This window comes from Chironomus tepperi, unplaced genomic scaffold, assembly GCF_022539635.2.
Source record: "Chironomus tepperi strain 1889 unplaced genomic scaffold, CSIRO-AGI_Ctep_v1 contig_85, whole genome shotgun sequence".
NCBI classification, from domain to species: Eukaryota; Metazoa; Arthropoda; class Insecta; order Diptera; family Chironomidae; genus Chironomus; species Chironomus tepperi.
Genome location: NW_027226207.1, coordinates 2,422,315 through 2,447,829, shown reverse-complemented (window position 1 = coordinate 2,447,829; position 25,515 = coordinate 2,422,315). Strand labels below are relative to the sequence as shown.

Genomic DNA, 25,515 nt, shown 5'->3' with positions numbered 1-25,515 from the left:
GACATAGAATATGTGTTCATTCTGTTTTTAAATGCCACAATGGAGTTTAATTTAAAAAGCCACTAAAAAATTTTTTTTATTCCTTCTCTTACATTTTTGGTGCACTGTTGCTTCCATGTGTCTCGTTGTGATTCACATGATTGCTATTTTGTACTTGAGATACAATCTTCTGTCCCTCCTCGACGTCCTGTATTCTCGACATTTCCAAGTCGATTGAAGGTATCGTTGATTGTTGACTTTGATCGTGTTCTGTTGGTGGATGGTGATGATTGTGAGAATGGTGATGATGATGATGATGATTTGTATGGTGAGGGTGGAGAGCTGGAAATATTTTGAAAAATTGAAATTTTGATTAGAATTATTAGGAATTGCTTAGAGTTAATTGAGGTGCAGATGTAAATTATGACACCAAAGGCATATCATCGAGCTGCTTATAATCTATTGCACTAGTCATTCCCCTGTCCATAATAACCTAAATTGATTTTAATAGAATAGCTTTTAATGTCAATTTATCGATCATATGATTTCATGACATTCACATCTCCCATTTCAATTTATACATTATAGTGTTAATACCTCGATATCAAATATTCAAATATATTCAACTTGTGTAAATGTAAATGACATTGAAGTAAATTTCTTCCGAATTCTGAATCTTTAATAGGAAAAAGATTTTGTTTACGAGTTGTGAGTGTCATTTTGAGTTGAATAAATTAAGTGCGGTTTAGGAGTTTATGCTGAAAATACGACTGGAAATGCAGAAAGATTGTAAGTAGCAATTTAGTTTCATGAAAAGGCATTACTGAATAATACAAGGATATCTTCTTATGAATAAATTATCATTTAATTATTCACAGTATGACAAAAGCTTAAAATCAAATATATAGGATGTAATATAGGGACTTGTACAGTTATGATATCCATCCAACGTTAATTTCTAGTTCAGATGCGTAGGTGACAGTGCATGACATACTTTCTGGTAAAAACTTAAAGAAAATTAAGATATGGTCCTGAAAAGTGGATCAAAATTGATTCAACTCAATACCAAATTCGAGTCAGCATTAAGCTCTGATCCCAAATAATTTTCCCTTAATCTGAACTTATCTTCCGATCAAACAGACACCTAATGAGGCTTGACTGCTAATAAAAACTATTTTTCAAATCAACATCCAACAAACTATCAACAGTAAACTTCCCAACACTCTAAAAAGACAGCAATAATCGCCAACATATCACCAACACATCACTGTCATAATCAAGGCAATAAAAGAGCGTCCATACACTTATAGTACGTAGAATTTATGTAGCAAAAAGAAAGTTTTCTTCCATTAATTTCCTTTCAACACTGTTTGCCAACTCATTTCTCTTTATTATGTTATGTTACGTATGTAAAACTGTCTAGATGAATATAGGTGTGTATATTTCATTAGTAAACAAATAACAGAAAAAAAAGACGAAGAAAAAAGCACACAAAAAAGTACAAAAGTAGAAGGGAAAAAAACTGTCTGTGATGAGGTGCTAATTTGACATCACTTGTTTGCTAATTAATTAATTAATTAATTAATTTGTTTTCCTCTCATTCAATTTTGCTTTTCTATTCACATCGTCTTCTCTCTTATTTTTAGCTCTGCCTTTTCTCAGCTCTTAAGTGGATGATGCACTTAAAGGAAAAACTTTTCTTCTTGCTCTTTTTTTTTCATTTAATTGACTCGGAAAAAAGCCTTTTGATTTGGACTTTTCTGTGAGACAGTTGATGTTAACTGTCATATTATTTCACAGATTTGATGCTAATTGGTTTGAATGAATGAATGACTTGGGAGATATTTAAAAAATTTCATGATATTTTACTAATTTGTGTTGTTAAAACAGTGGACTGATGGATATTATGGGAATTTTATGGATACGAGAATCAGTAGAATTGAGGTTATCGATCTGGATGAGTAAGAAGACTATGAAATATTAGTAGTACTATGTCTTGAAAGAATTTGAGTCCAAGACGTGGTAATCAAGTATACAGATTTCATTAAAGGAACCTATTGATAAATAATGTATGGCATTATTAAAAGTAGCATATGACAATCGGTAATCAAGTATTATATAAAGTGTCCCAGATTCAAGAAAAGTTGAAGAGGATGGATCATATTTGATACGTACGATCAACGAAGATTGAAAGGAAGTCCAATTTTGAGCACTCAAAGAGCTAAAGAACAACATCTAAATTTTGACAGACCTCAGACCACCTATGAGAGGCTCTATGCTGTCTTAAAAACCCACGAAAATTCTCAAACATTAAAAATATTTCAAAACATTCCATAATCCTTAATAATCATAAAAAGTCATCACAGACTAGCGCCATTATCAAAAATTGACCGTTATTATTTGAATGAAAAAACGGGGATAAAAACTATGTTTTTGACCTAAAAATCCCCGAAATGACCGTTGAAATATTTAGTAAAATCTAAAAAATAATTTGTTAGTCAAACAAAAAGTCAAAATTTATTTAAAGAACTGATGAATGGAAGCATGTTTTCTTTTAAATAAGCAATGTTATGACAATGATCATTTGAATCTTAGTATCCATGGAAAATCATGATCAAGAATTGGTATAATTCAACAAATATTGTAAAATGTCCAATTTTCGTTGTTTGCATTTATATCAACGGTAAAATTTTGACATTTTTTGAATTTTCGACACCTAAAATTGAGAATGCTGTCTTCGAAATCAAAAATGTCGAATCTTTTTTCAAAACATGAAATTAATAATCATAAAAAGTCATCACGACAGGATATAGATTCTCATCCAAAAGACAACATCTAACCATTAAAATGACATCACAAAATCCCTCCATTAAATTTCACACTCGAAACTAAATGAAACAACACAGAAAAAACTTTCTCTAACCTCTCATCCGTTTACGACACCTGTGACACTAAATCATTTGATATCCCCGCATCATCAAGACCACCAACAGCGAGCCTCTCTCCCGATATCCCATAATAAAGTTAGGAAAAAATGAAACTACTTAAAAGTTTGAAACAATCAATTTGCTTAGTGCTCAATTTTCTGTTATTCCTTCTTCTTCTACATCTCCATCTTCATTTAAGTAATAACTTAAATCTCATAAGACACAAAACTAGCATGAAAGGAAGCATGAAAAGTTTTTTACGACGAAAAAAGGAAGAAGAAGAAAAAAAAAGTCAAAAGAGCGAAAGACGTAAAAAAAAATGAATGACAGAGTCAAAAGTATCAAAATTCTTACGTCTTACGCTCAAAACTGGAGAGGAGTAAAAAAAAGTGATACAAAGTAAGTGGAAAGAAAATAATATCAAATATGAATGAACATGCCGCAAGAGAGATCTCTCATGATGATGAGAAACAAAAGTTTTGGAAGAAGAAGTTTTTTTTGCATTCAGTCAAGATGAAAAACTTTCCAACGTCTTCCGCCATTTCTGCAACTTTTTTTTTTCATATTCTTCGACTAGAAAAATGTCTCTTTCTATCTTTGTTTCCTCATATCTACCGCTGCCATCACCGTATGCTGTATGGAAAAAAAAGAATCTTCTTCATGCACTTATGTATGCACAAAATCTGTCTTGTCGCATATAATATCTATTCATTTCTCTTCTTAGTTAGACTACTATGTCTTTAGAGAGAGTATTAGGGGTGGGAACTTATCAATTTTCATTAGTTTTGACATCATCTGAGTTTCCTCTTTTTTTCATGTATTTTGTATTTAAAGTAGTTTTTTATGAATTTGCACCTGTGAGATGTGCATATACATGCTGTATTCTTATGAATTATTTAAAAGATACTGGCAATTGTTTGGAAATAAGTTGTGATTTTATACAAGAGATTGGGTTCTTGATAATAATGTTGATTATTGAAGACAGTATGAATCTGGTTTAAGTGGAATATTGCAGGTAAATAGGAATGAACATTAATCTCACTGCTGACTGATTTTATATTGAAATTTGTTAAGCTGACAATTGAGTTAGAGATTGCAGAAAGCGTAGATAACAAGTCAAGATTTTAAATGGTATAGTCTTATAGAATAAGGTTCGAATCCCATTGAAAATGATCAGATCCTTCCATTTGAACATCCCCAAATAGCACAAATTGGTTAAACTACTCAAAAACCATCACCATGACTTCGGCATGACTAAACTGAATCTGACACCAACTGAGAATTACTAGTGTGCTGCATATCCCACCCCTGAATATCTTCCAAACCCTTTCTTTCCTTCCTCATATATTCATATGCTGTTCAAAAAGTATTCTGGCATCCATGCATGCTTAAGCTCTCTATAAATGTATGTGTGAAACAGGAAACTGGCAACATACTTGTGAGACACACACGGAGTGAATAAGAAGAAACAAAGTTGAAGGAACACGGAAGTCGTTATATAAATTATGCTTCCATCCTTAATACCTTAATATAATATGATTCATTCAGCATCCACTATTCGGTTGGAAACTTATGCGCTTTTTTTGCTCTCCTTTTGTTCGGGGTTTTTTTTTATTTGAGAGCTTTTGAGGTGCTGAAAAGAGGTGAGCTTTTGATATTTGTCTGTAGATTATTTGCTGCTGTTGTTGATTAATTTTTGATTTATTGATGCTTAGTTGTGAGATTCGAGTTGATCATTTGAAGATCCTTTTTAAATGTAACTGAATGAGCCTTCATCATGCTTGACTTTGGTATTAGCTAGCGATCAGTTGAGAGATCAATAGGTAGTATGAAGGACATACATTCAAAATCAAGTCTAAAATCCTCAAATATATTGAATTAATTCCAAGTTTCAAGATCATATCTTCGTACGAGTATTTCTTATCAAATAGCACTGTCCATAAAGCCTCAAAAAAGCTCAATTCCCAATAATCACCACCATTAAGATGCGTCAACCACCACGTGCCTCCTTATCATTTCCACTTCCTACTTGAATCATCATCATCATCATCTCATTCTTATACACACTTCTAATGCATGTCACATGTATATATGTCTACATACAGATACTTATATCTGGATGGCATATAGCATTGAAAAAAAGCTGCTGCTCTCATATGTGCAAAAGGCGACAGGCATAGAAAAGAATGAAAGAACAAAAAAAGAATGGAAAAAAGTTTTCTTTATGATCTTCCTTACTACAATGATATTCTTCTCTCTTTTTTTTGTTATGTGCTATAATATATATCGGAAGGATTGAAATGAATCCATTTATTGTGTCTCACACACATTCACAAACATTTTTCTTCCTTGTCATGTTCTTGTTCTTCTTCTTAAAATGAAATTAAATTATTGAAATGTGAAATGTTTGTGTTTTATTTTTCTGTATTGGCAGATGAACTTTTTTTATTTTGTTGGGGTGGCTTCTTGGCATCTCAATGTCAAATGGGCTTACACAAGGAAAGAAAAAGGAGATTAAGTGATTGTGGAGCAATGGAAATGGTTTTGAAAATTTAACAAGTATTGTGAATTTATTTTTGGAAGAAGTAGAAGAGAAAGTTGATTTAAATTTGATGAACCATGAAGAAAATTTGTGAAGTTTTGTAAGACATGAGTTTGTTGAGTATATTCTTTTTTGGGGAATTGTATGTCATTTAAAAGATTTGTGAATTATTTTGTAATTTATTTTTGCAAAATCTTCATTTTTTTGCTTTAATTTAGTCAATTTAGTCATGTAGCTTAGAGACAGTGAAGCATTTGGTGTTGGTAATGGGCATAGAGCAAATAGCGACCCTAACTGGCAAAGAGACCGCGATTAGGGATTTTTGTGGTATTTCTGTTCCATGAGAGCATAATCTTTGCCTGATAGGAATAGAGACAGCTATAAACGCCAACTGAAAGAGGCCATGAATATTACAGACAGTCTAAAAGGCCAGTAAAGTAAGTAATAAAGTCATACAACCTACCCTAACAGGCAAAGAGATCACTTTCAGGTACCTTAGTGGTATTTATGTACCATGAAATTATGTTCTTTGTCTATTAGGCATATATCAAACTTTAGACGCCAATTTAGAGCCATGGATCACAGATGGTCTTTAAGACCAGTAAAGTAAGTAATAAAGTCATACAACCTACCCTAACAGGCAAACAAACACCTTTATGTACCGTAGTGGTCTTTCTGTATCATTAAATAATGCTCTATGCCTGTTAGGGTTAATTATTGCGATTTCTCAACAGATAACCAATTTAAGATCTCTTAATAACTCAACTTATTTGCAATATCAAATCAACAACCCCTTGAGCATCATCGTCATCCTTCATAAAAGTTAAAAATATTCAATTACAAAACTCAATCTTCTTCCATTTCTCATACTTTTGATGTTTTTCTTATTTTCTCTCAACAAATCGCTAATGATATCCACCAGCTCATTTAAATTCAAAAGTAACACATCTCATTACTGCACGAAATAAGAAGTTGAATCCCCATCCATAATGATTTACTTATGGAAAAAATAAATAAAAAAGAGAGAGAGAAAGAAAAACACACGAAAAATTTTCTTTCTCAATAAAGAACTTCAGAATCAACAAAATAAATAAATATAAAGAAAGTTAGCTTCATAAAGCTTCATGCTGTTCCACATCCCCCCTTCTCGTGTACGAAAAATAAGATTTCTTTTTGATCCAAAAACGACAAAAAAAAAACTTTTAATTTGAGTTTTGAAACTTGAGGAAAAGATTCTTATTCCTTATTATATTTTTGTCATCACCTAGCATGTGTATAATAATGTATACGTATCCAGCTACGGATGTACGTGATAAATAAGATGAAGAAAATAACAAATTTTTATCAATTTGTTATTATTGCTAAAATGAGATTCTGTATTGAATTTCAACTCAAACAAAAAGTTTATCATTTTTATTATCTACTTCCATATCCATAACCCCAAACCCATCTCTCATTGTGCTCTATATTTTCACAGCTTCATCAACTTTCATATTGAAGACATTTATTGTCATTTCTCATTTTTTTTTCTTCTGTTCTTCACACTATTTCGCTATTTATGACTGCACCAGAAACACACATGAATCAAGCGCAGATACACTATAACCCTATTTCATTGTCATTGCCTTGAATGTTTGGTTTCCAGAGAGAGAATGAGGAAAGAAATGATAAGAAAATGAAAACAATTTTTTATCGCGTTATACACTATGTATGGATGTGTGTTGAAGATTCGCTTTTTTTTTTCATCTTCTTAGTCGTTTTTCATGCAGCGGAAAAAAAAAATAAAGTTAAACGGGAAAGATAAAAAATAGTTCAAGAAATATGGAAGCAAGTAAGGAAGAGTATGATTATGGTTTTGTGCTTTTGAATCAATGGAGGTGCTTTTGTTTACGTCAACCTTTGTATGGTATCTTTGTACCATGTCTTGGTGTCTTAGTGTCTTGGTGTCTTGGTGGTGTCTTGGTGTCATGGTGTCATGGTGTCTTGGTGTCTTAGTGTCTAGTGGTGTTTTGGTGGCATGGTGTCTTGAAGTCTTGGAGTCTTGGTGTCTTGGTGTCTTTAGTGTCTTTGTGTCATGTTATTTCTTGGTTGCCTGAATATTTTTGTGCCTTACTATCTTAGAGTCTTGATTAGGATACCAAAGTGTCTCAACACAATAATTATCCAAATTCAGCTAACACTTCCTTTCCTCAACAAAGCAAAAAAACTGACAAAAGCACAGCATCATAACGCAAAATGTCAATTACTGAATTAATCAGTATACTTATGACATCCTACAAACTGATCTACATCGTATAATTAAACAATCTATCTCATCTTTCTTTATCACTTGCCAAAAACCTACACATCAAAACCTAAATTTCACTCATAAAAAACCCCGCTAAAGCCAAAACCGAGGAAGAATGATGAAATTTTGATCTTGTCAGTATGGCTTTTATGCATTTTTTCACTGTCAGCAATTTTTTATTTTAAACTTTTCTTCTCATGTTGTTTTATGAAGATTATTAAATATCATTAGTTGGAAGTGAGGTTTTATAAAGATATTTTTTAAATTAAGTTGAAATGAGATCAGAGTTGTAGAGGAGGGAAAGGAACAAGATGAAAGAGGAATAAAATTTATGAAGATGGAGAAAAAAAATATGCGAGGAAGTTTCTGTTTCTGCTTCTACTTCTTGATTTTATGAGAAAGACGAAATAACGAATGAGATAATAATAATGAGAGTTGAAGGAATATAGGATGTGATATGAGATGATTAAAGAAAGAATTATGGAGATCACTGCTTGTTATGCTTATGAGGTATGTGGATGTCTTGTGGTATCCTTGTAGATTGATTTTGCAGCTCATGCGTGAACCTCTGGTGGTGAGGGATGAGCGACCTGTGGCTCATGGCATACATGGAACAATAGTGTGCCGCGGCATACAGTTTGAACAACACTGCTCTAAGTGCTTGCTCAGTTAAGTTATGTTCGAGCCAGCCAGCAGGACCTTCAAGCAAATTACTTTTAAAATAATTCAATAAGTAAAAGAATCTAGAATTTCAATAAGAATCCTTACCACATCCCCACATTCTACCCCCCAAGAAATATTGAAAAACTTTTATTTCAACAACTTAAATTAATGACACCGAAAAAAAAGCGCTAAAAAATCATAAAAAATACTCTAAGCCCCCCTGTCATCCCCTTTTGTACTCGAAACAACGTGCAAAGTCCAATTTATGATGCAACAAAAAATAAGAAAAGCTTTGCTGCATGAGAAAAATTTTCCATCTACCAAAAATATAAAATAATTTTCTTCACCCTTTCAAGAAAACTTTTTCCTTTTTTTTCAATTCCTTATTTCTCTCTGCATTCACAAATTTCAATTCGAATAATTGTAAATTTTTCCATTTAACAATTTTATCCATTGAAGAAAATAAAGAAATCACAAATAAAGCCATGGTGGGAAATAAAATGTAAAGTAATATAAAAATTTATTGTGAAATTATTCATTGTTCGTAGGTGGGCACGAGAGAGCAGCAAAAAGAGAGCAAAGAAGCAGAAAAAAAAGTTTGTTTTTTGTTATAAAATTGCATTAAGCTTCGATTTAGTTTCGAGCTTTCTGCCCTTGTGATGATTTTAGGGGGATATTTGAATGGAGGAAGTTAGAGTCTAGCTCAGTCTAAGAATTTGGAACTGTTCATTCTTAAGCATATTATGTGAATCATCAAATCGGTTGGAAATCGAACCCACGTCCTCAAAAAAGACAGACTTCCGGTTTTCTGCTTCAACATTCGACCACAGAAGCCTTGCTCTCGAACTGACGATTTCTCCTACTTCTAACTCTGCACCCCAGATTCCACTCTACTTTGACACCACATTAAGAAACTAATGCTCAATTCAGATCAGATTACAGATAATCACAATCATCTAATCTCATTCCAATACTATACAAACTAGATATCAACCCTATCATCCACAATAAGCCAGTAAATTAAGGCATCTTCATTATAACCCCCCAAATCTTCATCCAAAAATTCCATTAAATTTCATCCTATGACCTTCTCTCTTCATCACTGATACATTTTTTCAACATACCGCAATGTCCCATAGCGGAATGTTTCATCCACTGTAAAAAAGTGCAGCTACAAAAAAGAATCCCAACAAATGTCCGAAGAATGAGGAAAGAGAAAAGTTTTGAGTATTGCTTTGTGTATTTCGGTTATTAAAAGTTTTTTTTTTGTTGCAAATTTTCGTCCATGAAGTTGTAAAAAAAATGTTTATTTATGACACAATGAGTAGAAGTTCCATTTTATTTTGTCCTGTTTCACTTTTATGCTCTTCTTGTTCATGGTTTTTATTTAAAAAAAACTAAATGAGGAATGGGCACTTGTGGGAAATATATGAAATTTGGCACTGTTGCTTATTGATGCTGACTATCATAGATTATCACGATAGCCACCTTAATGACAGTTTAAACTCACTCACAATTTGATTCACTGTATTGAAAAATCAGTCAAAATACTTCCAATATTTTTCCTCTGAGTGTAGAAATTGAACTAAACTGAATTACCTCAATTAAAGCAGATGTGCATGAACAATCTTGTCTTATCATTAAATTGTCTATAAGCAATTAGCAACCATTATATTTGAAGAACTTTATGACACTAATTAGTGTAATTTTGATCAATAATTACTGTTCATTTTTATTTAATTGGGAGCAATGTCACCTTAAATCTTAATCTAGATATAATTGATAATTTTGAGATGATAAGAGCAGAAGTGCTGTTCAAAAAACTACTTGAAAACCACTTTGAATCTGATAGACAAGAAATGCACAATGTGGCGAATATATACGTCAAAATCCTCAACTTCGAGCTCTGATGCGATTACAAACTCTACAACATATCATAAAGCCATTGTGGATCAACAAAGTTCGAACCCCTTGAAATTAAAATGTCAAGCATCAACAACCCCATTAAATATCAAAAAATTAACAAAAATGCTTTAATATTGCCAACAATAAGCATTATTTTCGTCTACAAGCATAAATAATATTCCATTTTTTTCCACCGCACTTTTTTCCCATTCATTTTTTATTTAACTTCTTCTTCCATCACTTTTGCACAATAAAGACATTGTATTGAGGTAGAACTTTTGTTAAAAAATCAACCTTTTGTGGCCATTCTTATGCTGGAAGTCACTTGAATGAAATAAAAATTTACAAACTTTTATTTACAGGCACAATAAATGAGAAAATGTGAAAGGCACACGCGAGACTGACAATTTATAATAAAAATTCTTATCTCGCTTTAATGTAGACAAATAGTTTCAACTTATCAATTAATAATAGACCCGACTATGCTCATCTCATCGCAATTAAAATTCTCACACTGGCTCGAAAATTCTCTCAATTTTTTTGTCTATTTGTGATCGCACAAACACATTTTTTGATTGCATTCTAAATTGAAAATGATGAAAAAAAAATTATTTAAATTGATATGCATGCATAAAACAAATTGATTTAATGAATTTAAATTTTTCAATTCAATGAATATCAAAAGTTTGGAAATAGATAAGAGTGCGATGGATTGGACACTATGGCTATGTATTTAGCAGACATGGGGGCAAGTTTTGTTCACTTGTTACGTTCTCATGCTCTTAAGGAGGGCTGAGGGGGTCGTCTCATGTTACAAAAGACCTAAGTTGACTCATATTCAATTAAGTACATCTTGCCAATATAAACACAGGAAATTACAAGTTATTCGAATATGGTGACACTAAATGGAGTCTCAAGTCGGTTTGAGCATCCAGTCAGGTCCGATAAAACTGGCAACTACTAGGCACGATGGTGATTTTAGATCAAGTCTACACATTTCCAAACTTATGAGAAAACACTTCACTTTCAAATTAAATTGATCCTAAAAACCTTTCCATGTCTATTCCCCTGGTAGGATTGAGCTCAACCCACACAATAACCTCCACAATTTTAGCTCATAATCCTTGATTCCATTCACAAAACAAAGTTTTCTTTTCTATTTCATTTCATTTCATATTTCAAATTAGAGAAATTTATTTTATAAAAGAAAACTTCCTCCTTTCTTCTTCCTCTTCTTCATTGGCAAGCAAAACTTTTTCAATTCCCTTCTATTTTTTATTCCAACGGCACTGCATTCGCACACATTCACAAACACACACAAAAATTCATCAAAATAATTTTTTTTGAATAAATTCAACTCACTTTCTAAGTTTTTCATCAGTCAAAATTGCATAAAAATTTATATATTTTATTTTATCTTTTTCAATTCATTTGCAAGTTTTTTCTTGTAGTTTCACAGAGCATTGGGCTCATCTCTTCAGCAAGAGAATTCAATCATTTTATGTAGATTAAATTAGATGCACAAAAAAATGAATTTTTTCTTCTAAAAAATATTTTATTTTCTATGCCAAACGATCGGGGAAGAGGAAATTCACGGAACTAAGGCATTATTTGTCCAAAACAGTCTATTTTATATTCAAACATATACATTGAAAGGAAATTCAATAGATAAAGATGGAATTGAAAATTAAAAAAGATATACAAAAAGTTTTCTTCGTTGTATTTGTCTTCATTGTAAACTAAGGTCTGAATCATGGTCATAGATAGTAAAGAGGGTGTGAAGGATGCAATTAAAGTGATAAATTAAAATCAGGTGCTAAGTTACTAGATGTCTGATTGAAGAATTATAGTAAATACCTAAAGAATTGATTCAATTAGGCTAGCCTTTAATTGATTAACACAATTTGGAAAATTGGAAGCTTTAAGTGAATTAATTATCAAAATTGTGACTTGATTAGATTGAAAATTAACAAGATTTTGATATGAACAACAAATTAAGATGCTTTAATGTTGTGAACAACTTTATTGAATGAAGATCAAAACCAAATTAAACGTATCTGTGAAGGGAACTAACTTTCATTACTTCACGGCACATACAGATCAGCTCCGTGTCTTCTCTTATTAGAAGTCTAAAACTAGCTCTTTGGATGGCTATCCTTTGCTAATTGCCAGTACCAAGCGCTACAATGTCCTATCAACACCATCCTCAAAAAATCTTCAGCTTATAAACATAAAAGTGATAATTGATAAAACTCAAATTAGGAACTGCTTCCTCGTTAAAAATCCTCTCTAAGATTGCAAAATTCATACAAAATCTAAAAATTACTTCTAAATGTCCATAAATCTTCAGCATCCTCTCTAATAATTTAGATACTTCAAAAATTCTTACCAAAACTTTTAAAATAAGGAAATATGAATCAAAAACAATAATGTCCATAAAAAAGTTATATTTGCCATTTTTTCTCTCTCATTTACAACAGTGCCAACAAGAAACACAAATAAATTCAATTTAATTTTCATGAAAATTTGTGGTCTTTTGAATGAAAGTTTCATATGCAAATGAGAAAGAAGAAACTTTTAATTAAGTTTTTTTTCCCTGTCGTTGTAGCCTGAAGCTTAAAAATGAAGAACTTTTGCGTATTTTGTACCTTTGAAAAAAAAATTATTTTTATTTGCTTAATATGCACACATTAATGAACCAAATATGAGAAAATGAAGAAGGTATGGAGTGTTGTTAATTTTTATAATTTTTTTGTGGAAATTTTAAATTTATTTATGAGTGTCTCGAATATAAACTTTCAATTAAAAGTTTGGGATGCTGTATGTTTTATGCAGATGCTGGATTTTTGTAAAGTTTTTTCTCAATATTTACATAAAAATTGAAATTTAAAGTTTGACCAGCTTTGAATTTGAATTTAAAGTCACTAGCATCAATTTGACATTCTGGTGACCAGCTTTAACCACTAAGCAGCTTAAAAGTTAATGATTTATTACATTGTAAATCGAACTCGGAAAAATTAAACAAATTTGATCTCAAATTACCTCGGAAGTTCTACAAACAAAAATGATTTTACTGACCCAATTAGCACTAATTAGCAGATTGATTCTGACTGATATTATCATGTAAATGCAGTTGAGCTTATTGCCGTGAACAACATTTGCTAATTAAATTACCAAGGGATGGACAATTTATGGAAATAAAGCATTTATGGCCCAAAAATTCTTTACAATCTTCTGACGAGTGCCTGAGCCTTTCTTCGACCCCAATCATCAATCACTCCGTCAGTTCCCAACCATAAAATTTCAAAAAATGCCCAATTCCCAAACATTCATTCAAAGTTCAACGACTCACACACAAAAAATATTAACAACATCCAACTTCTGTCCGTTGAATTTGAACTTTTCATTCATTTTTTTATTCGACTCTCTATTGACTAATGAAAAGCTAATGGAAAAGTTTAAGCTTAAAAAAAGTTGACTGTCAAAATATTTGGCAAGCCTCTCTCATTCCTACTGTATACTTTTAAAATTAGCCGCCGGGGAAATTTACAATCTGCAATATAAAGTAGAAATTTTATTCATTTTTCTCTCTCTATCTCACTCACGTGAATGAATTATATGCTTTAAAAAAGTTGTGGCCGCTGAGGCTTTTTTTATGGCTCAACAAGTTCTGTGGCTTTGGATTGATGTTGGAAATATTTATTGATTTTAGTGGGATTTGGTATGGAAAATTTGTAAATTGAAAATATTTTTAAACTTTTAAACTTAAAGGATGACCTAGATTTGATTTGATGCTATGTTATCATGTATACAGTTGTTGCTACATAGGACTGACACGAATCGAATGTCAAATTGTAAATGTAATCCCAAGACAATGCAAAATCGGCAATTAATGTAGGCATTTTCTAGCTGATGAGTGATACATTTGAAGATATGGAGCTTTGGCATGAGGTCAATGTTATACCTGAATAATTCTAAGGAGATAACTTGCCGATCGTCAATATTAGCCATTCCATGAGTCATGGTCCATGACAGAGTTAGCAACAATGGCAAACAGCAGTTTCTAACCTTAACTCTCGATGGCAACGTAATTAGAGTAAGTAACAAGGCTTTTCGAGTATAATCATGAATTAATTGATTGTTCCCAATTGGCATAGATTGAAAAAATCCTTCATTAGCTCCAATCTTGAAGACTCAGACCTTTAAGCAGATTTTGAAGTATGGAGTAAGCTTTAGACAATGCAAAAATGTTCCTGCACGTGCTATGCCTATGAAACAAAGTAACTAAGTGGCCATCCCTAGAATTCCCTTCATTTTTACACATACAAAATAGTGAACAAGCCATTAAACTTTTTTTAATAATCAGAAAAATACAAATATTAACACATTAAAAATAATGTAAATATTTACCAGTATTAAGCATAACCTTGCAATTCAATTTTCCGATCTCATTTAATTAAATTTTTAGTTCCTTTATTAAAGTTATCGCTTTATTGAAACATCTGAGTCCACACAGAATCACGATAACAAGACTAATTTAAATAAGCATATTATCATTTATGTCTCGACATATTTCTGTGTGAAATTTATGCTTCTAGTTTTTTGTTTTGTAGTCAATAAATCTGAGCTCCTTCAATTTTCTGTTTATGACTGTAATTGCCGGAGCATTAATTTACTTAATTGGATGTAATTTTTCTTTTCTCGTATACAAAATGGATTTTATGTCCATATATATTTAGTAAGCTTTAAGTTCCACTTATGAGAGTGAATTATATGATTTGGAAATAAATACAGCACTTTTTTTGGCTGATTTCAATTATCATAAAAATCAATTTTGTGTAGATTTGAATATTTATGATGGAAATTAATGGAAATTTGCCTCAGATATATGAAATTAATGGAATAATTATGGGGAGTGTGTTCAATTATTTTAGAGCTGTATTGATATTATGATAATTAAAAGCTATTGAAACCAAACAGCTGCTGCTGATTGAGAAGAAAATTAAAATTTGGAATTTTCTGGTCGGTTCTTTTTTGGGTGATAATTAAAAATTCTTTTTTAGCTTGATTGTGATGGGCTTTGTGGTTTGGTATTGGAACTAAAAATTAAGGTTTGATTTGGGTTTGATGTTTTTGGAGGGTTTGGGGCATGTGACGTCTTTAAAATGACACTTAATTTGACTTCAGCTATTTCATTGTAGAAGCTTTAGCTTTCAGCTTGGCTGAGGCCGCTTGTGCATTTATTCTATCTCAATTTTGACCTTCAAACCCAAGTTCTATAGAATATCCTTAAGTCTGCATCACCATATCCTCCAAACTACAAACTTGTTGCCACATTCCTTCGAATTTCAATAACTCTTCCAGTCAACATGTGCACAAAAATTGTTTCGACTTCCACAAAAATTTCATTCATCACCGATCCATCAATCAACCACATCCCATTGAGTTTCTCTGTCATTCTGTTTGATTCTTTTATTTCATCTTTTGAATTTACCCTCAAAAAATGTGTCATCGACAAGGAAAAAAGTAACGAGGAAAATTCCAAAAAAAAAGTGACGAAGAAGAATTTCCTTTTGTAGTGAAAAGTGAAAGAAAATTCAGAGGAGCAGAAAGTGAAATTGAATTTTTTATTCCTTTTCAGCTTAAGCAGCCATCGCACCATGAATTCTTTCCGTTGACAGTCACAGAATTGTCAAAAAATGAGGAATTTTTCTAGCATCTCCAAAATTACATTTTTAAGTTCGCATGAGCGAAAAAAGATAAAAAAATAAATTCTTATCCATCAGCCCGGAAATCAATGAAGAGGATGCTCAGGATGTTGAATTGAAAATTTCGATGGATTTTTCTACTTTATGGTGGAGGAAAAGATGAGGATGTAAAAAGTATTGTCAAGAGCAAAAGCTATAACATTTCATAAATTTAATAATACGACAATATCTCTTTTGTTGAATGAGAATAAGCATTTTTGATGCTGCTCTTCTTCTACTCATGCTTTTTTTCCTATTCATCCATTGAAATTTACTTTTAGAACCTGTGCAATGCAGGGAAGGGTGAATGGATTGGTTTTACGTTTTAGGTTTGATATCATTCACAAAACGTGGTACAGTATGTCCTAAAGTATGTCCAAATCATGTCCAAATGTTAATGAAAGTTACCTCCTACACACCAGCTCCCCAAAACCCAACCTTCAATCCATATCATCTACAGCAACAAAAAATATCCAACGCAATGGTTGAAGAAGTGTTTCACTTCGATCATTCAAACATCCACATGAGTTTTCCATTATACAAAAGAGACAAATATCACACATGTACACACAAACACGATATGGATGATATTGAATCCATAAGAATTTTTTTTTTTTTTTTTTTCATTCTTCTCCAGCAATTTTCTTCCCTATTCTATTGAGATTACATAAAAAGCATGAAATTGGGGTTTCATCCATTTCAGTTCTTTATGTCTTCTGTGACTAGAAAAAGATGAGTAAATATATTTTTATCATCATAAAGGTACGGAGGAATTCTATCGCATATGAGAAAATTTAAATTTTTTTCTTCCTTGCAAGTCTTTTCAATTTTTTTTTGCCGAACAAAAGGAACAACATCGATACATTACATTACGTATCCATATGCATGCGACAACCATATATTGTCTGGAATGGCAATTTTCAGGCTTGTGACTGAAGCATTAGCAAGCAACAAACATTGTCAATGTGTAACATGAACACAAGAAAATAAAGAAAGAAAAATGGAATGGAAGAGTGAGAGACTAAATTGAATTTTTATTATGTGTATATTGTACATTGAAAGTACACCATCATCAAATATTAAGAGGAGGCTGTGTTGGGAATGGTGGATGAATTTTTTCCACTTTTCACAACGTCAATGTCATGATATTCAATGTCTTTAGGCGTATCACACAATGACACGGAGAGAAATTTCTTTTTTATGTATTTTTACTTGACTTTTTTTAGAGGATCAAGTCGGTTGTGCATGGTTTTGAGGATTTATAACAATTGCAAGGATCCATACAGGATTAACGACATAGCTACAATTAGACTAGAAGGTATCCGAACCTTCTTCGAAATGGCATTCATCACAATAGATCTGTATAGCCAGCAATAATCAATCAAATATTCTGCAGAGCATAGCCAAATGCCTTCATCAACATCAACAACTCAATTTTATTCTAAGAAACCACAAAATGTCTGACCTCTTAACTTTAAAAGATTCTACCTAAAATATACCACATCCATTTTACTTCTTAAATTTATTTTAAATTCTCAACAAAAAAATTCTCATTTCCTACCTAAAAGCACCCATTTCCAAGAACCCCAACTCATATTCACCAGAAAAGAGAAAATAAGAAAATAAATCTATTACTAAGTGTCTCCTTCACTTCTTTACCATGTAACTATAACACTTGTGTATCATTTTCGTTCCATCTTACTGCCTTGAACCCGAGGAACGTATTATTCTAGTGCTATACTTAGTTGAAGAGCTCGAAATCAGCTACCATTTTATATGGAAAAGTTGTCGACTCGAGTTAAGTTCGATACTTTTAGACTAATTTCATAGAAACCACACTCAAGGATTCTTATAAAAATCCATTCACGTGAGTGGAACACTCGGATCAGTACACTTACTCACATATTGTACTAAGATATACATTATTTTCATTCAAACCCGTGTGGAGTTAGCCACGGAATTTCAGCCACAATGGTCGGCCGATATTTGGCGTCTTTTAAAGTCTATATACCCTAAAAAATTAAATACTGACGATTGTAGACTGGCAATCAGCCGACCATTGTGGCTAAAATTCCAACACTAACTTCACCCAAGTCTCATTCTATACATCATTCTATTTCATTCTTTCCGGTGTAAGTAGAAATGTTATTTATTCTTTTACTGATGCTTATTGATGTTGTTGTGAGTATATGACTTTATGTATTGATGTATATCCATTCAGTTAGTCATTCATTCATCATTAGATTGGTAACTGAGGAAGATGTGGTCATTCTTTTTGAAGTATCATTGGGGTAATGTGTTCATCATTTTGTATACTTTACTTAAATGTTCCAGTTTTGTGTTTACAATGTTGCTTGTAAGCTTTAGGGTAGTAAAAGGATGATATTGCTTGGAAATTTCTAGGAATTTAAATTCATTCCTTGTAATTTTTCATATAGGCAGTCTAATGCGGCATGTTAGTAAGTTTAAATTCTAGGAATATCAAAATATGTCTTTCCAGATTGTCAGGAATGAGTCCTTAATTTTTATAAATCAAATCTTCAGATTCTCCGTATGTCATACAACCAAACCAAACAAGTTATTGAAAAAACATTCCCTGAACATAACAAAATTGCCTCCAGCTAATAATGTAAGTCAATATTTTTTGTCGAATTTTTTTTTAAAAAGAAGCTAAAATAAATTTTGACAGAAATTTCTTAAACTTCCTGAATAGGATTCGAATCAAGAATAAGTAGGTGGGAGAAATAAGAAACTTTACAAAATAATTTCATTCTTATAAAGTGAGTAGGAAAATAATTCTTTTCATATATGACATATAGCATATCACTTTTCTCGTCATCATCGTTGTCACATTCGAAATTCAACACATAAGAAAAGAATGAAGAAAAATTTCACTTTTGTAGAAGATTCTCTGTGTGCTAAGATACATGTGGAGGAAGTTGATGAGGAATTGAGAGGTTTGAATGTTTAGTGGCGCATTTAGAAGAAGCAGAGTTGTCGGATAGGGGACTAGATGTGTATTAGTAGCTTTTATCATTGACTAGGCATAACCTAGGCCAGTGCTGCTCAATAAATCCTCTTCATTTGCTGCAACGCAATTTTACAATAAAAAATTCTTATATTTCAATCTTCTTAAGCCAATACATAAACAGCAGCCTCTTCTTCTTCAAAATCGGCACATAAAATATATAAACAGCAACGATATACTTATCAAACAACCAAGTGAGCAAGAAGAAAAGGTTGAGAAAAAATAATTGTGTTTTGAAAATATTTTGTCATATTGAGATACTTTTTTTTATCATCCCTTGAGTAACATAGTATATACAGCAAAAGGCAAAATAAGAATGAAATTTACTTGCTGAATGAGAGGGACGTGTACATAAAAAATATTGTTGATGTATAAAAATATATTGTCATGAAATTTAAAATGATGAAAACGTTTTGTGTATATACATTCGTGTGGGAAGGTTTTTAAATATAATTGAAATAAGAAGAATTTACAGCTATATACGAGAAAAACCTCTTTATCTGTTTGGTTGCGTCATTTTAACTGATTGCCGTCAATATGGAGACGTGGCGGAACCCTGACGACCATCTCTGCTAAATTCAATGCTTTAACACAGTGATGGAAAACCTGTGTGTCGCGGCACCCTAGTTTTTGAAAAACATTTTTGAAAATGCCATGAATCGTGAAGAGTGAAGCTTCGCTCGAGCCTAAAAGTTGCCCACCACTGACATCACAAATCAGCACCCAAACAAAATTTCTCAATTTCCCTCCAGCAGTTCCGATTAAAATAAATTTTCTAAAAACAACTGTTACAAAAATTATATCCACAAAACCAACTACCCCACATAATTTCCATCAAAAAGCAACAGTGTAAAAATATGCAAAAAATAAATGAACAAACTGTAGCATAAGGAAGTAGGAAAAAAATTCAAAAAATAAAACATTTCCATCAACAGCAAAGGTCACAGCAATATCAGTCACGTCATTAACACTTGATGCCGACAAAATTTCAATTTTCTGCTTACAAGCATGAAAGAAAAACTAAGTTAAAAAGGTCGAAAGTGCAAACAATGTCCCGATGCGACCGGTCAGTATCCTCAACAATAGAACTAGAGCATGGAGAGTGTTTAACAAGCTGAATAAACAACATTGGGCCTTCCTTCATATCAATAAAAACACTCACACTTCTTCATCAATTCTATTTATCTACAAACTGAGGCATTGCTGATGTCAAAAGTGCTTAGCATTCAGTGCGAGTAGATTTAGGATGAACACAGCACAAAGAAGCCAAAATTGTGTATTTTCGTATGTAAACGACAATGAAAATATGTAACTAATTTCCATTTCCGATGTACACACATGTACAATGTACAATAAGCTTTTCTTTCTTATTTTTAGGATATATGTTGACTTATTGTTGTTCATGCATCTCTCATTCCAATAAAAATCATGTTATCCACTCAATAGTAAATTGAAAATGGAAAATCAAGGAGATGTGATATACAACATGATCCAATAATGTAAACTATTGGAATTATTTTTAGCTACTGGATACTAACTGTTGTGTCTAGGTGTGGATAACTTGGAGTTATTTGAAAAGAATGTTCAATTGTGATTCATTGTCTTCGTTAGATGATGTCTGAATCTGACTCTGTTGCTGGCTATCGTTTTCTAATTAGAATTGCCAATATCAAGTGAATATGATGGGGTATGGATTGATAGTTCCCAATCCAAAGTATCCGGGCTTTTAAAAAGTTACTCGTAAAGCTCAAAGAGTTTCTACAGGCATCGCTACGCCGCCATATGGGTAGAAAATCGAGGTTACCATGACGGTACCTCATGAAGGCTGATTTTGATCCACATTGTGTCATTCGAGTTAATTTTGAGCAAGCTTATTGCCATTCTGTATTTTATTCTTACAAACTAACTTGTTAATGCTCCTCTTATAACTAGAAAATATTAAGCAAACTCATATCTTAAAAGCATCATTCAAAATGTAACCACATTCCAAAAGTCAAAGCTCCATAATCCCCAAATTAAATGAAACTCAATTCAAATATAAATCCTCATCATACTAAACCATACAAAATTAACTCAATGACGTCAATGGATCAGTGTCCATCTATCCAATCGAAACACCCAAAACCGAACACTATTGTTGATTGAACGAACAAATTTTCTCTCTATATCTATCGTATTGTACCTTTCTTCGATTGTATGCACTTATATTTAGATAAATACGATGAAAGACAAGTAGGTAAGTATGTAGATTTAGTCAAGCATTGACATGCAAATATTTGAGGAAAGTCGAAATGAATTAATGAATTTTATGTAAATATTATTATTTGAACGAGATTGAATGAATCGAAACTAATTTCTTACATTTAGTGCTCATATAGAAGATGTAATTGGATTTATTGGGAATGAGCTTTTGTATACGTAGAAGAAAAGTAGATTTTCTTATGCTGGATGAATGAAATGAAGCATGTAGAAATAAAATTGGTGTTTTGGGTGGAGAGAATGAATGTTTACTGTAGAGACTATAAGTTTAGTATTGTTGTTGATTCAATAGCACCTTTTCATAGTAAATAGTTCAAAGTTGATGACATTTGAGTCTGATTGAATTGATTTTGTGAAGTAATGAAGGCTGTATGAAGTGTCGATGAAGTGTATTTGATGTAACACCTCATACCTTCTTTGTGACATTCGTAGGTAAGTCAACATAACTTGGAACCACTTTAAATTATACCGAGTCAGGCTTTAATACGATCTGAAGCAAATCTGAAGCCTGATTTTGTTCAATTAAGGTTTCCTGCTAAACTACATGTGTAAATAACAATTTAAGCAATTCCTGGAACTTATATTACACAATATAGTCAATAAAGCATGGATACGATCAAATCCTATTACTGTCAAATCTCCTCAAGCTACAATAACTTCAAATTACATGAAGTATGCCACAATATATTGATGCCTGCTTCATTTCCTTCCTTACTATACCTTTAATATTTCAACTCAATAAATTATTATTATTACTAAGTATCAGTTCCAAGAAATCTTAATCTCAGTCATAAAGATCTCAATCATAATATTAGTAATAATAGAAACGAAAATTCACTTATTGACTTCCATCACAATAGCACACAACTTCCATAAAAAAATAAATCTTTTCGCTTCAATAAAATTGATTTTCAGAATCCCCATGAGAAATGAAGCCTAAATTCTAGGAAGATTAGAAAGTGTAGCCAGCATTATAACACGTTTTGGATGAAACAGCAAAAAAATAAGTTCGAAAATAGAATAGGATAGAGATTAAATATTTTGGATCAATTTTATGGACCTTTTTTGATTCAAATCAAGCATTTACATTTAATATTATTCAATTCAATCTACCACATAAGCTGTTACCAAAAATACAGTTCCAAAATGGAAGCTAGAGCGTCGATGATAGAAATTCTTCAACAATTAATAATTAAAACTCTTGCATACAATTGTGTATTTCCAATTTTACGATTCAATCAACATCCCAACAATCGAATCACAGCATTTATACATGATGTAATCCATACCACATGAAATGATTGCCAATCGAGCGTTTATAAAACATCGAAAGGAAAATGACTGCATCAACATGAAAATGCACGACCGAAAAGTCAACAATCATCATGCATTATGTAGATTATATGTAAAGCTGCAATAGAAAATTCTCGAATTTCCTCAATTGTATGGCACAAATACAGCAGTTCCTGTTTCCTTTCTTGAGAACATACAGAAAAGTTTTGTAAGGACGAAAGGCAAATAAACAAATATTGTAATATCTCAACCGTGATGTTATTGATGCTTTAAGCGCACCAAGTATTGAAATTTTCAAAGAAAATTCAATTCATTTTCAAATATTAACTTTAGCTACTCCATATGCTTGTGCATGTGTATGGGGATGTGTAGAATATAAAAATTATTCAATAATTCTGTTGATTTAACCATTTCTATACATATGAAAACATTACTACATGTTCTTGCTCTCGCTCTTTAGACAGAGATCAGAAGTCATGAGGAAAATGGCTTGATATTACAATTCTAAGCTCATTCACATTCAGAGGCTTTATTCAATTGATTTTCATGTAGTTAGTTTATATGCCGTTGTATGTGTTTTATTGAAAAGCTTCTGTTAGCTGAATATTGTGGATTGTATGGGGTCAAAGTGAGGTATATGTGAGAATGAGGCACATATTAATGAAAATTTGGTTATGATTGCCATTGAAGGTGAGCCTAGCTACCTTAAATGATCTAAATTTGAAGATATAACCTAGATCCTTAAGCAAAGACTAGAATCTGGTTGACACTAGCCACCCAGCTGCATAAAGTATGCCTAACGCCAATACAACCAATTCAGCAATCTTTAAATGCTCTTCAATTCAACAATTCCCAAAAACTCGACTTTCATACTTCAGTATTTTTTCCTTATCCTATTCAGCCTAACTCTCCCACTGACTTCATTTCACATGCATGTGAAAATTCACATAAATACAATTCTTTTCATCTCTTGCCCATTTTCTTCCTTCTATCTCTAAATTCCCTCCCTCGACAAGCCATTCATGACGATAATACACAATATGTGTGTGTCTGGATGGCCGTCGGGTAGGCTAACAGAGATACTAAACGATAATGATGTTGGATGCGTATAAGCATACAAAGATATCCATTCCATATACCGTGTATAGCATAATAAAATTATTGATTATGAGCTATAATCATAATAATGGTCATTGGAACATAATATGAATATATGAATAGATAAATACATCCATTGACCTTACAACTCACATATAAATTGACTATAATTAAGATAAAAGAAGAAGAAATGAGATCGTCCGTAAAGACGTCTGGATTCTTTAGTGCTGCATCATACGACCAAAGTCAAAGTTCTACACTTTAAAATATCGATCAATGTCTACGAGCACACAAAAGCCACAAACATTTAGAAAATTTGCATAGTGGATAGATGAATTGGCTCGATAGAAAGATGGTACGAAAAATAAAAGGGAGAAAAGGAGTGAAGTGAAAAAGGCAAAAGCCTCATTGCAGGAGTTCCTTTGCCTTTTTTTGCTACTGTTAAGAAAATTTAATCATCATTCAAAGCCACTGAACATTAAGGGACATTAACCAGTTCACTTGCTGCTTTTTAGGGGTGTGATAAGTATTTGAAATTCTTTGATGAAGAAATTGAGGTGCTGATTGGGAGGATGAGGAGATGGATATTTTTTAGAGATGATTTTAGAATTTTGAGTCTGTGAAGATTTATTTGATTTTTATTTTTGCTTGATTGAAGCTTATTGGGATGTAAGATAGGGTTGGTTGGCATATAATTAGTTCTTGTAACTAGGCATTGAGTAAGGCATCAACAAGTCAAATCTGCTTGTTAATTGTCCACCTGAAATTGATTTGAGGACTTGGATCTCATAAGGAAGCTATTGGCATAAACTGTATGGCATTTGTTATTGGAAATGGACAATCGAGAGCAAGCGATAAAGACCAATTTCAAGTGACATCTAAGGGTGTTCATGGGTCACAATTGACCTGTACGGTCAAGAAATATATGTAAATAAATTAGCAAGACTAGAATTTAACAGTACAATTCCTAAAGAATCCTTTAAATCAATCGAAACTCAGGTTTGAACTAGGAACCTCCAAACAAATGAACTCAATCCTCTATAAAGTCGTCCAATGACGTCACTTTAATCTTTTGGATCGATCTAATGAAGTCAACCTCATAAAGTACCACTAATAGCAATCATCCAACCCATAACATCATCCTTTACTATCTTATCGAAATTCTTCATGATGAAAACCTCAAAATAATATAAAAATGCCAATCCTCCCATTTTCTCTCTAAAAGCATCAACTAAAGCACAAAAGATAACAAAAAAAGAAGGATAAGAAGAAAATTTAAATTTTCAATTTTGCGGTTGCTTTCAATTATTCAAATGACAAAAAGCCTCTTTTTAAAATTATCATCATAGGTCGTATAAATTTTGTTCTCTGTACGTGCACAATGCTTATGCTTCTGTCATTTTTCATGTTCTTCTTTAATCGAATTTTCTTTATTTGCTTGGGCATTGTGCTTTTAAGATGACGGTTCGTTTTTGTATAAAATTTTAAAATTAAAGCATTTTAAAGTCTAGCTTGTAGAAGAAAAATTGAGTTATTTCCTATAAAGATTTAATCTAAATTTAATATGTGACTCAAAATAGTCTCAACTGTCATCAAAAACCCATTACATCCATCACAGTCATACCAAATTATACCGAAAAAATAATCTAAAAATATCTAAAGTGCTGGAAAAAGCACAATCAACTGTATTACCCTTCCACGTCCCACACATATACACATACACACACGTTCTGTCACTGAGTTTCTCATTTTTAATTTAAAAACCTTAAATGACACGAAAAACTCAT

The 25,515-nt window shown here is 32.1% G+C and overlaps 1 protein-coding gene across 4 annotated transcripts in view; it reads right to left on the bottom strand.

Moving 5' to 3' along the window:
- Positions 1–25,515, bottom strand: part of Nha2 (Na[+]/H[+] hydrogen antiporter 2) — a 53,534-nt gene that overhangs the window by 12,694 nt on the left and 15,325 nt on the right. For 2 of the 4 annotated variants that reach the window (XM_070634507.1, XM_070634503.1), the window contains exon 2: positions 93–321. In XM_070634507.1, the coding sequence (XP_070490608.1) occupies positions 93–202 (110 nt within the window). In that variant the 5' untranslated portion in view covers positions 203–321. Of the gene's footprint in view, positions 1–92; positions 322–10,597; positions 10,718–11,665; positions 11,893–25,515 lie in introns of those variants that run through there. The other 2 variants (XM_070634504.1, XM_070634505.1) reach the window with 2 other exon arrangements.